The sequence below is a fragment of the Thermobia domestica genome, chromosome 16, assembly GCF_964235325.1.
Source record: "Thermobia domestica chromosome 16, izTheDome1.hap1.1, whole genome shotgun sequence".
NCBI classification, from domain to species: Eukaryota; Metazoa; Arthropoda; class Insecta; order Zygentoma; family Lepismatidae; genus Thermobia; species Thermobia domestica.
This window is the reverse complement of record NC_137469.1, coordinates 34,679,624-34,698,050: the sequence shown is the minus strand read 5'-3', so window position 1 is coordinate 34,698,050 and position 18,427 is coordinate 34,679,624. Positions and strand designations below refer to the sequence as shown.

Here is an 18,427-nt window from a genome sequence, read left to right as displayed (position 1 = left end):
TTGCTAGGACATAATATTGTACGTAACGGTACATCTAAACACTAAATGCAAACATTAGAAGCTATTGGTACCATAACAAGTAACAGTCTATGTGCCACGCTAAATAACAGTATATGAGTCTAATTTCGTAATAATGTTCGCAAAATTTGCGGATCGCTAACGAACACAAACAATGCAATAAATAATTGTAATTGCATACCGAGAATCGTAAAAAAAAAAAAAAAAATCTTTACATTTCGTTAACACAATCCACTGCAGAATGAAGCCGTATAAAACATTTTAAGAGATTCATTAATTACGACCTAGCAGTTGTATATGTAAGAGAAAACTTGAATCTATGATTTTTGTGATATTAATGCACAATTCACAAATTTTTATGTTTGCTGCAGTATTATAGAAGGAATTTACCAAATGTATACTAAACTAAGCTAACCAAAGCCAACCTACGTATCCTAACTCATATTTTATGTTCAAGAAAAGAAGAAAGAAAAAAACACCTAAATAAAATTTTAATGAACCCCATCAGCACTATATTACAAAAGTTAAACATATCATGCATTGTTGTGCGTGAGCCAGTGTATAGTACATTACGTCATTCTTACTACTTGCTACTACAGTAGAGCGTCGATTATCCGAAGTAATTGGGGGACATGGGTGTTCGGATAATTGAACTGTACTGTACTGTATTCGACTGTACTTCTACAGCCAGTGCCAAACCCACAGAAGTGTGCTGATTGTAGAAACACAGCGACTGGCGGCTTGGCCGGTCAGCAGCGCCTTATGAAGGCCCCATTAGAAGCAATGTTCCGCCAGCGGTGGCTCAGTGCGGCGACTACTGTGGGAAACGGTTTGGGAATGAGGGGGATGATGGACGGTAGAGTGGGAGAGTAACAGGTGCGAGGGAGTACACAGTTCGGTTAAGCGGTCGTTCGGTTGACCGACGTTCGGATAATCGACGCTCTACTGTACTTGCATTTTGGTCAACTTATTTACCTTTAAATTTATAGTAAATATAGTGCTTTTTTACTTTTGGCGCACCAAATTTTGAAAGATTTACATGTAAAATTCCGTACTTCGCATGAAAAGACATTAAAAAATTTCTGCAAGCGATAGAGTTAAATACAAAGTAATACACTTGTATTTTATGTTTCGATGTCTAGGTTACTATAGTTCGCGTCCCTAGAATTGGCGTGTGGCATCAGCCAACAAGCTCGCAGTGCGCTGTTACTATACCTTCAGGCAGGGACGTAGGCAGGAATTTATTTCGGGAGTGTCCAAACACAATTTCAAGCTAAATTATATTAAAATTTGTAAAATTGCCCCTAAAATTAGACTAAATTTACAAAAAAGTCCGGATTTCGGGGGGTCCGGACCCCCAGGACCCACCCCTGCGTACGTCCCTGCCTTCAGGGAGGAACCTAATCATTCATAATTGTCCACAAATACGAACAAAATTAATTATGAATGATTTGATTCCTCCCTGAAGGTTTAGTAACAGCGCACTGTGAGTTTATTGGTTGATGCCACACGCCAATTCGGTTGACGCAGAGTATAGTGTAAAAGCCTTACGAGTACTTTACTACGAATAAAATAAGTGAGTGCATATAAATGATGGTTGTATTAGAAACTATTTTCCACCAGTGCTGTATTTGTGCACAGTGTACAGAAGTTGTATTTTATGTTTACAAGTGGAACGCTATGAAACCGTGACAAGTATTATTGAAACTCATATCATTACCAAAATCCACACATTTCACTATCTTTATTATTGCATATACCAATCTTCGCTGACGCACCTGCTCCCTTCGGACGCACCCCCTCTCTAGAGCTCGCGCCCTTCAGCTTCGCCCTGCCGTGACTCGGTGAGATAACATTCGTGCTTTGCATTGCAGTTTTTATGCATACACCCGGACGCCGTATTTACGCGCAAATCCTAGAAGAATTTTAATTTTTCAACAATTGATTATGATGGTCCCCTTGAAATTTAAGTTTGACAAGTTTGACAAGTTTCCATGTCGGCCAGCGCAAATCATATCATTTAGTAAACAATAAGAAGAAATTTGTGAAAGACTTGTAATTTTTGAACAATTCTTTCCAGCTGTGCTGCAAAAGTAAAGCTGCACGAGAAATATTCCTAAAAATGTACTTAAAATATTATGTCGAGCTTCACATGAAAAGCAGTAGCGCGTTTCAACTAATTCGATGATTTGTAACTATACATTCAATAAATGAGCTGACAAATACAGATAACGTACAGTTTGACAAGTTAGTGGCAAAGTAGAAATTTTAAAAAAATACACGAAATTTATGATAAATATAATTAGGTATTTCCAGAAAAAAAATGCCTATTTCATTGGTGAATATAGGCTACAACTCATACAGCTAACCTTTGTAAAGATCTATAATATGGTAGCAAAACAATAATAAATAAAAATACTTTAGAGCCAATGACTTTAAAATTTTAAGTTCCTAAGTGAGAGTTCATCTGTACAAATAATACCACATAAAGAAATTTGTTTCGTGACCTAATGGGTAATGCCAGAGACTTGGGGAACTATTCCGATATGTATTGCGTCAACGCAAAGCAATATTTAACATTTTGTTAGTGATCATCGGCATAGCAGTTATAATGACTTCTTGCATTTCTTGTATGTACAATTTCTTGAACATTGCTTCCGAATGATCCCCTTAGACGTGCAAACGAAGAAAGTGAGTAATTATCATGGTTATACCGCTTGGCTACACCCACCAGCTACAAAACAGCCAAAGAAATTGTGCTTGCAAATCATCCTTTGTATTGCTTCAATTGGAACAAACTGTTACTTATTTCATTCATTCGTGTTTAAAAAAGAAATAGTAACAAGTCGGTAATATTTACAGATAATATTGAATTGTTTCGATATTACTCCCCTAAAGTTGCACGAAAATAAGTATATTCACCGCACGAAATAGCTGTTAGGTAACTCTCGTAAACATTTTTTCCATCTTGTTGAAATGTGAATTCGTATTACTAACTCAAGAACAATTTATATCCACATTAAGTTTAATTTGTCCCTTCAAGAACTCAAATGGGTTTCATTTTATTGTATGTCCATTGATTAATGTTTTATTTCATTTTAAAAAGTTCTTCACGATTTCTCTAACGCTGAGGGAAAAAAGGGAATTTTGAAACAGCGTTACCATCTTGTACAGCACAAAATTCTCAGCTTTTACAGAGTACCGAATATCTTGGTAAGTACTTGACTTATCGCTCTCAAATAAACGTGACAATGCTCCTTATGACATACTGATTTGCTGTATGAATTTTAAATCATACTGTACTAGGGACCTTTTTCAAGTTATTGCACTATTTCCAAATTCAACTTTTCTCTCTCCTGTTGTGGCAACACTGTTTAGCTGATCCTTCTAAACTTGAAGTCATTTCAAAGAGTTCTTCCCAGTATTTCATTTAATGTGCACAAATAGTTACTACTTCATTCCTTGTGTGTGTTAAAGGCGTTTAAATTTGACACATGTTTTACAATATTTCTCAAAAAGTATGCAACACTGATCTTCGAGTGTCATCTCTTTCGTCTTTGTTTTCATTGCTGATTCGAATTATGAAATTAAATTTAGGTCATTCCATTTAAAAAATCATAACTTTATATTGGGTTGGCAACACTGTTCACCTGGTGATGTTACCCAATACATGAATAGATGTGCCCCTTTTTGTAGTTGTTTTATGCAAAGTTTCGCTTCTCTATCTCTCTTGGTTCCTCTGTTATAAAGGTGGGACATTATAAATGGTGCACCCGGTATATATATATATATATATATATATATATATATATATATATATATATATATATATATATATATATATATATATATATGATCTTTGGATGATGCAAAACATTTTGTGAGTATTTTCTCTGATGAAGAAAACAATTCATGTGTTGCCTGAAATATTCCTCCCTTAATCTAAGAATGAAAATTTCTGCTTTAATTCATTTTTTTGTTTTGTTTTGTTTTTTCAACAAACAACGTTCGTAGCCTCTTAAAACATCGTTAAGTCAATGAACCCTCTTTATAGCACGGCCAACAAGAGATGGTCTCTGACGTTTCTTACCACATGCGGTGGGTCATTCAGTCCCTACTTTGATACCAGTGTTACCAACCACGATCACTCTGTGTTATAACATTAATTAAATTGCCCCTACAGTTGCACCGAAGAAAAACCTTGACACGCGAGTAGTGGCAATGTCACTGCAAGCTGTCAGAGACGTTCTCTTACTGGACGCACTATAACACTTATATTAATATCTAGAAGAAGAAGAAGAGAATGCGATGTAATTAATGAACTTCAATTCCGTAACGGTTTCTGTCAATGAAACGCAAAAATTTAAGTTCAATTTTGCGATATTCCAAAATCGCTTCTTACATCGGAGGCTTCGAAATTTCTCATACAGGAAGTAGGCTCAGTGAAGAAAACAGTTGAGCGTCACTCTTCCTTTCTGCTGTTGTTGGAATAGTAAACATGGCTTCCCATACAGGAGGTGTTAAGCCTATGGCTATCGAGGGCCGTATGGCCCGAGAGAGAGAGAGATTAACTGGTATGACAGATGAAGAGCGTATGTGGAGAAAAAAATGGTTGCAAGATCAAATACTCTCTCCAAACGAGCCTCGACCCATTACACGTGAATGGTATAAAGCTAGGTACAATCCTATTCGTAGGGCATACCGTCTTCCGTTAGACTTGATTTTCAAGCCTTTGGTACCCTCATTGGTAAGTTTATAATAATAGTGTTTTCAGTGCAATGTTTGAACTCATATACATTAATTTTAGCCTCCATTTGTAAGTATATGTAATGTTAGTGCAAGGTAAATTAATAGTACGGATACTTTGATCTGTATGCAAAGAGTTTCTCAACCGAGGGTGACTGCTTTCGTCACTTCCAGTGTCAATAGAACGACAAAAGGTAATAGTATACATGAGAACGCCGTGATCTGCGTTTCTTCTGTGTTCTATTACCACTTCTACATGAAATACCATAAATTTTCTACGTAGTGCAATAGTAAGAAGTATCCATGTGCACAAGACATGCGATATGCGTTAAATCTCCCCCCCCCCACACACAGAGTCATAGATAAAGTACAAGGGCACTAACAATGCAGATATAAAGTACAGGTATGTTCTTTTTTATTTTCGTATCAGTCGATAAGTAAATCAAAGTCGCTTTGTTACCCCCTTCGTAAGTTCGTAGATACTCAATGAATAATCCCTAAAAGTATGAGCGTCCAGCTCCTTCGGGAACTGACGCGGCTTTACGTATACTATATCCCGACAAAATTCCGAACGGTAAAGTTACGAATTAAAACCGACAGCGGGGCCGCGGTGGCTCAGTGGTAGAGCGTTCACCTCTGGTGCTTGGGGTCCCGGGTTCGATCCCAGCCCCCGCCAAGTGAACTTTGTGGTGGACAAACACCGTGTGCGTGGGTTTTCTCGAGGTTCTCCCGTTTCCTCCTATTTTCTTCATTCCAACATTTTCATTCATTACTCATCATCACCGTCTCCTTTAGCCTAACCGGCATAACCGTGGTACGTAAAACTCCAAGATTTCATTTTTTTAAAAACCGACAGCGAAAACAACGGTGCAGGTTGAGAATAGCTGAATACAAAATGCATATTTGACAGTTACAATGTTGAAAAATGAAAGTCCGGTTTACTTTAATATTACAACTTATGGCAGCGTTTCCCAACCGGTGTGCCGCGAGGAAATTGAAACAAAATTATTAATTCTATATCAATCAAATTGCAAGACAGGGAAAAATGTATATTTGTATTTCACATTATTATGAACCTCTACTATAAATCTACAATTTTAAGTTTCATACTGACTTACTTTTCTGTACATTTTTGATGTTCAAAAAAGTAGTTGTTATCATTGTTATGACCATTATTGCTTCTTAATTGTTACAGACAATTTCGTAACTTGAAATTTTAAAATATCATTCAATCCTTGTGACAAAGCAAACGTGCATACAAATTACCTACATTTGTGTTTTAAAAGTAAAAGAGATTTATTTGTTCGTTCATTATTTACTGATTTTCCTTCTTCGTGAAAGGTTGGATACAGTTTTCGAAAAAGGAATTGTATTTTTAGAAACCTGAGTCCTATATTTCATTGCAATTGTTGTCAAGTTTTAAATTAGAATTGAAAATATGCATAATGATCACGGGGGAAAACCAGTGATCGAGCTTTCTTCTCTGTGAGATGATCAGTAATCACAGAGAAAAAATACTACTATATTTTATATTTACAAATAATAATAATATCTATGAGTGTGCCGCAAGAATTCAAGTTACACCTGTAGTGTGCCGCAAGTTGAAAAATGTTGGGAAACGCTGACTTATGGTGTAGTTTACGAGAGCTACTTCCCGTTTGGGAAGGAGGAGAAACGCCATACTTTTAGGAATTATTCATTGACTATTTAGGATTTTATAAAGTAGGCAACAAACTCTTATTTTAGAATGAGTAAATAAAAAAGGATAAGTGAAAGAACTCTTTAATTCTCCATGGGGAACCAGTACATACTAGCAAAGCTTATCAAGCACGATATAAGTGAGAGTACGAATATGTTGCCTTGAGCCTTGATGCATTATTACTGTTTGGAAAACTTATTTTACTTTGTCGTTCCTGGTTCACTCAAGCAGAACGTTCTTCCAAATATAAAATTTATAGGTAAAATACGATATGAACATATAAGTAATTACTGTCAGTGCGCAAAATATTGAAGTGAATTTTGAGTGATAGTGAAAGTATTGTATGTGTAAGTGCTCTTCCACTATCCTTGTTTATGCGTATGCCCCTGTCGCTAACGTGCCTTCTCCCTACGGGCGCACCCCTCTGTTGCGCTCCTGCCATGACTCGTTAAATAGCATTCGTGCTTTTTAGGGACCACTTACACAAGTTGGTTCGTGTTTTATGCAATGTACTTTTTATGCCATACGTCCACACTGTGCTTATACTGAGACCACCTGAAGTTAATCTGCAAGTAGTAATGAAGCTCCTTATTCAGTGCATGCTCTGCGGAAAGAAATAGCTACAAAACTTTAACCTAACCTGAAAATGTAAGAAATTTGTCAAAATTTGGTAGAACCGTCTGCTCGAATAATGCCGTCGTTCTTTTCTTTTTTCTTTTTCTTGTTTGTTTTTCGTGTGTTACAGAGTGAGACAAGAAGGAATAGAATCTAACCTAACAATCTATAGTTATTAAATTGTGCTCTTGACTTAAAACTCAAAATCTTACCTTGTACCCCTAACTTCCATTCGTGTTTAAGTGCTCATACTAGACGACATTTCTGTTCTCGCTAGGGGGGCGCGGTGGCTCAGTGGTAGAGCGCTCACCTCCGGTGCTTGGGGTCCCTGGTTCGATCCCAGTTCGCGCCGTGTGGACTTTGTGGTGGACAAACCGTGCTGATGGGTTTTCTCGGAGTTATCCCGTTTCCTCCCACTTTCTTCATTCCATCATTTCACTTATTTCTCATTATCACCGTCTCCTTTAGCATAACCAGCATTATCGTGGGACGTTAAACTTAAAGATTTCATTTCGTTTTTCTGTTCTCGCTGAAATTGTCAAGTGCTGATGTGTCACGAACATGAAACTATTTATTAATACATTCGTGTGTGTGTACAAACCTGTAATAAGTAAGCAAACAAACAATAAATAAAATAAAATATCAGCAGCGAGTGTAAAATTGAATACAAAACAAGAGCGTTAAAGTTCAGGTGAACTGGGGTGATACTGTTTTATTATAGGAAAGAAAGAAACAAATGTTAAAGTGCTAATATTGTACATAGAGTTTTCAATCAGAAGGAATGGCTCAATTGATATTTTAGCTATCTGAGTGCACAAAGGATAAGTGATATTTACTCTACAATTTTGCAAACTATAAAACGGCTTTAATCAACCAACGGCAATTGGACAGAAGGAAGTAGTCAGAGTAGTTAGAAAAATAACTTTGACAGAAGTGTACCATTAAATACTCAGTGTCGATTTTTTTTCTTTCTGATTATGGGCTCCGAATTATACACAATGTATTCATAAATAGTAGTATTTCCTGGTTGTGACACACTGGCATTTGACAATGGTTCCAGGTAGAACAAAAATATTGTCTAGGATGAGAACTGAAACATGAATGGAAAGTTAGGGGTTCAAGGTAAGAATTTGAGTTCTAACAGACTTTAATTTACTCAGGTAAACTTCCGTAGTTAGCATACCCCTTAAATGAATCAGTATGGCAAGAGAGTTATGAAATGTTATATTTCCGAAACAAATTCACCACTAAAATTAAAAGCAGAAGAAAACTATATAATAATAATAATAATAATAATAATAATAATAAAACGGTAAATGCGTAATCCTTCGTACTTTAACTTTTCATTGATCTCCTTCGAAAAATATAAATAAAATACTACCAAAATTTAGGACTTCATTTTAGCTTAATACTTTTATTATATAATCACCAAATATTACTCTGTTAATTCGTAAAGGAAAGTGCACAATTAATATTTGTGACGCTGCAGAGGAACCAGTAAAGGTTAGTTCTAATATAGACCTAGACAAATTAAATGGGAGAGTATACCATTTTGAAGGGTTGTAAATGTTTCAGGATACAATAGGTGCTTCATACATTAGCCAGCAAGGAGAAGTGTTTGCCCATGTCATAATATTTAAGTAACTTCGAACGAATGCGCGCTCTCCCTCTCGTCTGTTTTTTTTTTTTTTTTTTTTCCTAATTGTATAACAAAAAAGAACTCTAAACGCCAACCGACCAATAGAGATACGGAGAAATTCAAGAAATAGAAAGACTTCAGAATCATTGATTTTCAGCATCAAGTACTATTTTTTCATGTGAATTCCGGATAACCTAGGTTCGATGCACGGTCACGAGACCATAAATTGATCTTATGTTAAACCATAGCTCGTATGTATCATGTGCTGAGAAAGGACATCACGCTAAAATTGGCTCCATATATTTTATGTATATTATTTTATTATTTCGTTTTCTACTTACATGGATCAATCTAATCTTTCTTTCAGGGTGAAAAGGCAGTTATAGCTAGGTGGTGGGCAGGAAAAATAGGATTAATCCTATTTGGAGCTTATGCTATAACGTACTATTTTAAATATAATCAAAATGTAAGTATGTTAACACTTTTTTTGTTTTTAAGTGTAAGTTTGTTTCATACTTAATCCTCCAAAAGAAAGTTTACTCGGAAGGGTGATGAAAATTCATCAGGTCCTACAGTAAACGAAGGATTGTTGACCAGGTGGTGCACATACAACTGGGTGGTACTGGGTCAGCTCTCAAAGCCATTATTTCTAATTGGAGCTTGCGAATTGTCTGGCTATACGGAATCAAAACAGTGTAATGTTCAAAACCATTTGACTACACACGATTTCGAAATATGAATATCGAAGAGGATAAAGTAATTGAGAAATACTCAAAGAATTAGCAAGATATAGGACAGTATGTTGTAGAACTTATAAAAAAGAAACAGATTTTTTAGCTTCCTATGAGATACTAAGCATAGGACACATTTTGGTTATCCCATTATAACCGGTGGTTTAGCTGTATCCATTTATGATTGTTAATATTTGTTATTTTAGTGGATGAATCGTAGAAGGAGATGGTACATTAGTGTACGAATAGAGGACTTTGAGGTAACTCGACCGAGTAATACATGACTCTATTCCTAAAAATACGATTTGTTACCATGTTTCTTCTCACTTAACTAAATATTAACTGGGAGTAGTTTGATAGACAGCGGTGAGATTTTGAAAACGAAAAAAAGTTCATGAGAATTTATTAGATATGTTTTCATATAAAATAACATTTATCCACACATCAAGCATGATGCTTAACTATAGGTTGATATAAATTATATAATTACCATAACAACTATAAGAAGTTTATTCAAAAATCTAAAATTCTGAGCTCCCTCGTGGCTAAGAAGTTAGCGTATGTGCCTTTGTCGTGGGAGACCTGGGTTTGATTCCCGGCAGGAACTCATGTGGTTCGAATCTTACGTTAAGCTGTAGATTCACGTATCATATACTCTCGCTGCTGAAAGGGACGCTAAACTCAAAATCAAATAAAAAATACATCGTCTTTTTGATAGAATACACGTCATATGTGAAATGGTTTGTAGCATTGTACACATAATTTAGTTCTGCTCTTTCGCACTGTGGATGTCTTTTCTGGTGCAATTATTACCTTGAAATTTCTCCTCCCTCGGCAGGAAGTGTCTTCACGTTTGGCTTACATTAGAAAGACAATGCTAGCGTAGGATTTACTTGTACTCCCTTATATTTAACTTTTGAAAATGAAAAAAAAGTTTACTCCACTATTCTCCATGGACGGACGTAGTTGCGTAACGCGAATGCGAAATTTAGGGAACCGAGATGTGGCAGTTGAACATTCTCAGGCGTGTATCCCTTTGTTTTATTTTTACTGTATTATATATATATATATATGGAAGAAGGGGATATTGGGAGGTGTGTTTTTTTAAAAAAAAACTTTTTTCCCTCACAAGTTATAGGCGTTTTTCTAGTTTTTAAGAACTGATTATATGTTGGAGGTTCTTCTGCACCTACTGTGGTTGTGGTAAGCTATCGGCTTCTTTACTTTTGATGCTGCAACCTTTTTTAGTTGTTGGTTGGTTTCAGAATGATTAAAACCAATGCCGGTGCACATAAACCTGTGAGTGTGATTGGGTATAAATAAAGAAAACTTAAGCTTTCATTTGATGTATATAACTTGTATTCCACTTAGAAACTAATAGTTTTATGTGGCCTAGAAGAAAAATACACCTTTGTTTATGCAAAATAAGGAGTAACTTATTTCTAAATCTAAAATATATTTGAATGCCTTTTCAAGCCTTCCAGTTATTGTTTATAGCATAGTATATTGTTCTGTGAACGTAATCCAAAATGTATCATATCAGATAAACTGTTAAGCGGTTAAAACTTTGGCCGAAAACGTAAAAATAAATTTAAAAAAACAGGCCGTTATTTAAACAAACATAGGAGAAGGTAATAAGACTAACACTAGATAACTATCAACTATTACAAGAGAACATGTGTTGGAACTCTGGATTGATAAACAGGTCCTATTTACAGCATCAGCACTATTGGCATAGGCAACGGCCGATGGAGGTCTAAGTTTAATAAAATAGCTTAATAAGCGCAATGCACTATGAAACAAAAGTGTACACCACAAAAGACAAAGATAGCATAGCATTTAAATGAATTCTTTAATAATAATAATAATAAACTTCAGGTTGAAAACATCAAATTTGGAGACGGTTTCCCCTCTTACATTTTGTTGTAACTCTGATAATAACAGAGTTACCCTATATCAGGGGACTTTTGAGACAACTTGTATATTAGAGGTATGTTCAGTGCCTCATTCGAAAGGACATGTAATGGTGAACAACTTTTATTAGGGATGTTGAACCTGTAATTTTGTTACAAAGTTACATAATTACTCCGTTTATTATTATGTCTGCCGTAAATGACTATCAACGGCGGCCATATTGGATTTAACAGCCTTCCAGATTGAATATTCTTGAGGACTTTTTTAAGTGTGCTTAGAATGTGCTCAGCATCATTTTGGCGCACGTTTAATTTCTATTGCAATTTGTTCAAGGTTAATCATTATCTTGACTGGACTAATAACGAGTAATGGCGTCTTAATATAGAATCTCTCTTGAGTAACAAGTTCTATCTTTGATCTTATTACTCTGTTGTAACTAGTAATTACAGATGTACTACTTTAAATTGGAGTACTGAACTCGCATAGTCTAGTGTAATTTAACGCTGTGAAATGAAACTTACTCAGTTGTAGATAATCAGTCAAGATCACACCTTTATGGTCCCAAAACACCTACAATATGACTTTGCTGGGTGCTATATTTTAATTTTTTGAGGATGGGAGTGTAGGTATTTTTCAGAGTCAAATAAATAACCCATCATTCATCTATAGTTATTAGTACTAATCTGTTTACAAAAGCGAGCGGTCCTGGGTTCGATTATCGTTGGGGACACTTAGTCGAAACAGTGTAGAAAGCTTTTTTAGGTCAGCCACCCTGAATGAGCCCATTCACATCAGGCAAATGCTGGGATGGTACCTCTTATAGGTCCCAAACCGCTTCCTTCCTTCCCTTTCCCTGGATAGTGTGCTCGCCGAGGGACGTCATCCCTCATATCTGACGGGCTAAATAACCATAGATGCCGGAAGTCCAGAAATCTAAAACCTAAAATCCTGTTTACAAAAGCATCCTTGTCCTAGTATAAATCCAAAATGCTTTGTGCACATTGCTGTTTTTAAAAAGATTCAACAATCGGGCGGCTCACTGTTGGAAGATAATTAGTATCTTAACTACCTGCTCATTGCAATGGGAAGAGTAGGAACAAAAGATGAAAAACGAGTGTATTATGTGATTGATATGTTCTGTTTTGCTTGATTTTAGACTGATCCTATTTCGTAGTTGTATAGTTAGTAGATTTTGGCGGGAAACATAATTGGAATTAAAGTACACATCCTGTATTGGTAAACTGGTATGATTTATAGGATATATATTTATACAGGGTGTTTCAAGACAACACCGACAACGTTTGGGAGATGATTTCTGACACCAAAATAAGACAAAAAGTATAGACCAACTTGGGTGCAGAAGTGCGTCATTTCAGAGTTATAGGCTGCTGCAAACATGAAAAAATGAACTTTAAAGGTCCATAACTCCAATACTATGAGACTTACCGTAGTCAGGTCAAGACTTCAGTTAGGAACTAATATGTGCGCTATTCAAAAATGCATGTTTCAGACTCCTACAGTACTCACGCAACTACTTTTTGGAGGGAGTTTGACTACGGGCATATAATTTGAAGTACTCACCAACTACCTCTACAAAAATTGTTGCGGAAGTACCGCACGGTTCTAAAACATGGATGTTTGGATAGAGCATACACTAGTTCCTAAATGAAGTCTTGACCCGACTACGATAGGTCCGATAGTAATAGAGCTATGGTTACGGGTAAAGTTCGCTATTGGTAAAGTTCGTTTTTTCCTGTTTTCGGCAGCCTATAACTCCGAAGGGAAGCATTTGTGCACCCAAGTTGGTCTATATTTTTTGTCTTATCTTGGTGTCAGGAATCACCTACCAAACGTTGTCGGTGTTGTTTTGAAACACCCTGTATATGATACTTATGCTTGATATCGGAAAATGATGAAATATTAGTCTTTCATATCCGCTTTGAAAAATTCATTTTGTTAAAAATCTTTTGCGTTATGTTAAACTGTGATCTGTTACTGTTTAGATCTAAGCAACATTTTTAACTTTGCATTTGTATTTTCATTTGAATACTTTCTGTTATAGGATTGGACCAGAAAGGGCGGATGGTATGTGATGACGGCAAGACGTGCTGTGTATCCAGGTGATCCAGAATTTCCAAAAGTATCCGATCGTACAAAACCATCGGATTATGCTAATCGAGGATTTAATAACTCACCAATCTGAGAACATAATGATAATTTAAGTAGATAATCAGAAACTTTTGAAACTTCAGTGTTGTGTCTAATGTAAATAACAGGCAATGTAGTTGGTTTCCACAGGGCCTAAATGTAGACAGTTTCAGCTTTGAATGTGTGTGTATATATAGAGAAAAAGACCTTAATAATAATTGCTTTTGTTAAATGTTCTTCCTGAGTTTATTTTAATTGGTTCCAAACCAACCACAAAGTTGTTTCACAAAATAAACCGTTAATCTTCTTTAATAAAATGTGCGTATGTGTCATCAGCTTTTCGCAAAGAAGTCATTTAGAGCCACCAAAATTTGTTCACGGATATATCTTCACCAGGTCTAATAACATACCAAGCTTTTTTGCCTGAGGTATGCCACATTCTCTCTAGGTCTCCATTGTTGCTTCGCGATAGTCATTGTTGGAACTATAAAGGTAACCAAGAAAGTTCTGTAGAAGTCTGTGTTACATTGGCCTTCACAGCGTGAGTTGAATGCGGATGGAGATAAGGCAAAGTCAGTTTTTATGGGTATAACCAACATACTACCTGGTTGTGGCAGTTCAGTTACGCCGTGAACTTGCGTAAGGACAGAGGGAAGGGCGTCATAAGGGCTTGTATGCTTTACCAGTTCAAACTGGGGTCAAACGCCGACGCAGCGGGGCGGAATGTATACCAGGTCTTTGGTGAGAGTGTCGTGACTACGCGGACAGTGCAGCGGTTGTTTAACAAGTTTAAGGATGGTGACAACACTCGAAGACGCACCACGTGCTGGAAGACCAACACATGTACAAAATGAAGATCTTCAGGCAGCAATTGAGGCGAACAGTAGCCAGACATGTGAGGAATTGGGACTATAATTCAAGGTGGGTGGAGAAACCATTCGGCAGCACCTCCATCAACTTGAGAAGCACTACAAGTTGGGTCGATGGGGTGATTTGACTCCGGGCCAGAAGGTAACGCGATCAGACATCTGTGTTTCTTTGCTGTCTCGTCTGAGGAAGGAGCTATTTCTGGACAGGGTGTTGACATGTGATGAGAAGTGAGTCCTATACGAAGCTCCACGGTGCCGTCATGATTGGTTAGCATCCTATGAACGGGTTCCAAAACAGTCGAAACCAGCACTGCACCAGAAGGTCCTCCTCTGTGTTTGGTGGACTGCTCGCGACATCGGGAGCTGCTACCAGCTGGTCAGGGCATCAGTGCAACTGTGTACTGTCAGCAGTTGAACCGTGTTCAAGAAAAACTCTTGAGCCAGCACTTCTGAATCGCAGACGCTGACATTCTACCCTTGGATGGGAAACACTGTTGCATCCGCCATATTACCCGAACGTTGCATCGTCCGATCATCACCGGTTCCGTTCCTTGGACAATCACCTTAGAGGATGCCAGTTCAAATCCCTAGTAGAGGTGCAACATGCACTTGGTACCTTCTTCGCTTTACGGCCCGTTCTACCGCTATGAAATCCATGGCCTTCCAGAAAGTTGGCAGAAGGTTGTCAATGCTGATGGGGACTATTTTTGATCTTCCAGGTACGTCGTAGGTGACATATCGATGTTCGAAGGTGGTGGGTTAAAAAGCGACAGAACTTTCTTGGTTACCTTATAGCTAACGAAAAGGCGCCGTCCCACGTGCTTGGTTAGGAGACATAGCACACCAGTGCACAAAGCGTATACCAAGCAGAGCATGATAAACTGTCTTTGTGCTATGCAGCCGCGCGTTATTCTGCTGGAATATGGAGTCTCACATGTGTGCAGAAAAGGTCGGACAGAATCGACTAAGTTATGAATGTACGATACACTAGTCACACATTCCTCAATGAAGTCTGCCTGAGGTAAGTAGTTGTAGCTTCCTGCCATATACCAGAACGTCAGGTGTGAGTCTTGTGTAGCAAATACGAACACGCTAGAGTTTTTCACGTGCACGTCTACGGATACGCGCATCATTGATTCCCCTCTGTAGTCACTTCTGAAAACATTCTTAGTGATGAGCAAGTGTAATCGTGGAAAAGAATGTGGGAAAACAGGCTTGCATCCAACAATCGATTGTTTAGTGTTTGTATGCTTACATGAGGTGCCACGGTAGCTGTGATTGCACCAGTGGTAATAGTCTTGGTAGAACGGCCTGAACGTAACCCCTGCTTAGTCCACGCACAAAGGCTCGTAAACTGGGAATGTTATGCCTTCCATCTTTCTATTAGCGGACCACTGACATACTAACCCCGCAAATGGCCACCTGCCTCTCGGAGCTCTACTATACAACCACCTTCAAGTTCACTTAATTGCACAATGGGCATTCGCTAGTCTTTGTGGCATTTCAGAGAACTTATTCGTACACCTACATGCGTCATGTTAACGGACAACATTCACATACCATCGTCATCCTGCTCCTAAGATTCCCGGTGTGGTGGAACCTTCAAACCAACATGAACACGCTCTCCACACAAATTGTGTGGTGCGAATACCGTTCGAATCAGATAATGTTTACGGTGTTCCTATATGCGTTTCCGCCAGTTTCCCATTTTCTTCTGAAAATTAATTTAAAGAGCTTATATTTTAGAGCTGATAAACGAAACTGTCAACTTGTATGTTGCATTTTTTATTTGTTCTAGAAGTTATTTATTTTGCAGGTTTTTTTTATTTATTTCGATGAAGAAAACAGCTGAATCCTTGACGCACTTTGGTTTCTGGACCATAGAAGATCCAGGCTTCGTCCACCTTGTTACGTCCCCCCTCTCTCTCGAAAAATTTCACTAGATTTTTCTTCATGTATACCCTTTGTTCATGTGCTTCGGAAGTTGTGTGTCTCGTCATCTGCTATGCAGGTTTTTTTTCTTCATGAACTAATGTTTCTATAGCATGAGGAGTTATTACGGTGGATGCATTAATTTTGGGATGACTTTTGTATCATGAAACACAGTAAAGGAAAGAAAATGAAGAGGTATTATTTATCTTTTTCATAAATAGTGAAAAGAACAACTGTATGTACCATGAATGCTTTTATGGTGCGTACTAACAGCAGAGATAGGTATGGAAAGCAAACTAGTTATGAAATCTTAAACAGCCAATAGCTTTTAAATCCACTTGTTTACATGTATATAAATTATGAAAATGAAAAATAACTATTGCAACAAATTACATATCTTCTCACTGTATGAATCTTGGGATGGATCCATTTTAACTACTCGTACAAGGTTAACAGGATTTCTGGCTCTAGATTGTCTTGATACTGGATAGAATAAAATGTTGAGCTTTTTCGCTTGCTTTCATGGTAATGGCAAGTGGGCATTTACAAAGAATTGGAATCAAGACATCCATGCATTAATTCTTTCCAGTCCTTTGTCATGTGGAACACTGCATTTCATTTTGTTCACCAGTCCAATGTCGAGTGTTAGTTGATTTCTATGCTACTTACTATATCTAGTGGACAATAATTAAACCATTATTTTCATCCGCTTCAATAGATTGCATTAATGTAGTAAGTTTTAACATTTGTGGAAAATAAATCATTATATTCTAAAGATTTAATTGGCAAATTCATTGAGACCTGTTCAGATAAATTCGGGAAATATAAAAGGACAGCAGAATTAAAATATTACTCTGAAGGATCATTTCTCACTAGATCTCACATTTCACCTAAACTTTTTTATTTCATAGATACGTAAACTAACTTAAATTCCCTTTGAAAATGTCATGAAATTAGTCCTTGATATCTCTAATTTGAAACCTTTGGCATAGGAGACCCGGGTTCAATTCCCGGCGGGAGCTCATGTGGTTCGGATTCCACATTAATCAGTAGGTCCCGTCTCATATAGCCTCGCTGCTGAAAGGGGCGTTATCTTAAACTCAACTCTAATTTGAAACCTGCCTTTTCTACAGGTCAAAAGGCCTACCTACCTTTTCTGCCACAATAAAAATAAGTCGATTTTGAATAACAGTAAATCCCTTTTCTCCACCACCGATTGTGTTCGATGTGAAGGCCAGGATCCAAACAATCGCATAGTAGCGTGGTTTCCTTTGTAACAAACTTATGTATAGACTGGAAATGCATCACCGCTTTGGTAAATTTCAGAAGATCCTGCAAGGTTATGTGGACGGCGTCGAGCAAGTGTTTAGAAGTCCAAACTTACAGTAGTTCGTTGGTGAGGCGTCCAGGATATAACAGGGTTGGACGAAATTGGGATCACTCAAATTACAGTCTCTTCTGCCTCCCTTGCGTAGAACACCTGCGATGATCGAGGCAGTATGGTTGAAGGCCTTACCCATGTGGATCCATACATTTGTGGTCTCGTTACCGTACAGGTGAAGAATGTGCGTGCCATACAGAGGGTGCACGACATTCTGGAAGTAAGCTGCGTTAATTGTGGTGTTGAAAGACACTTCGATGAGTGGCACTGTTCCACGACTACAATATGCCGGCAACTCCAGATATCTCTTGGAAAAATCATCTTGGAGTACAAAATCAGAACGGCTGTTCAATGGCAGATAATAGAGCAAGCTCTCTTGTCTCATCTAGGCACACCACCAATTTCCATTTGTCCACTGCGAGGCGAGATATATTTAATACAATTTCATGGGGGTCTTGAATCTCTCTTGGATTTGGCGCTCTGTGAGGCGATGTCTGCTCGCTCACAATACGAGATTTTTCCGGATGATATTGGAAACTACCTTTTGAGATTCCGTGTTATATGATTTAACTTCTCTGCTTTGGGGAATTCTTTTACACCGTTTCACTGTTTCTGAGTGGCTATAATAGGCGGCAGAAAGTCCTCAAGTAAACCCTTTCCAGAAAGCTGTCACTTCTACATTCATCATGCCACGGACAGTGCTCAGCTGATACTGTTCAAGTGCAGTGCCCAATG

General features: G+C 37.6%; 1 protein-coding gene across 1 annotated transcript; it reads left to right on the top strand.

Moving 5' to 3' along the window:
* Nucleotides 1-4,476: 4,476 nt before the first annotated feature.
* ND-B17 (NADH dehydrogenase (ubiquinone) B17 subunit) lies at nt 4,477-13,746 on the top strand. Its single transcript, XM_081742287.1, has 3 exons — nt 4,477-4,765; nt 9,085-9,183; nt 13,425-13,746. Exons 1-3 carry the CDS (start codon nt 4,517-4,519, stop codon nt 13,563-13,565), a joined length of 489 nt encoding a protein of 162 aa, XP_081598413.1. The 5' UTR covers nt 4,477-4,516; the 3' UTR covers nt 13,566-13,746.
* Nucleotides 13,747-18,427: the final 4,681 nt, after the last annotated feature.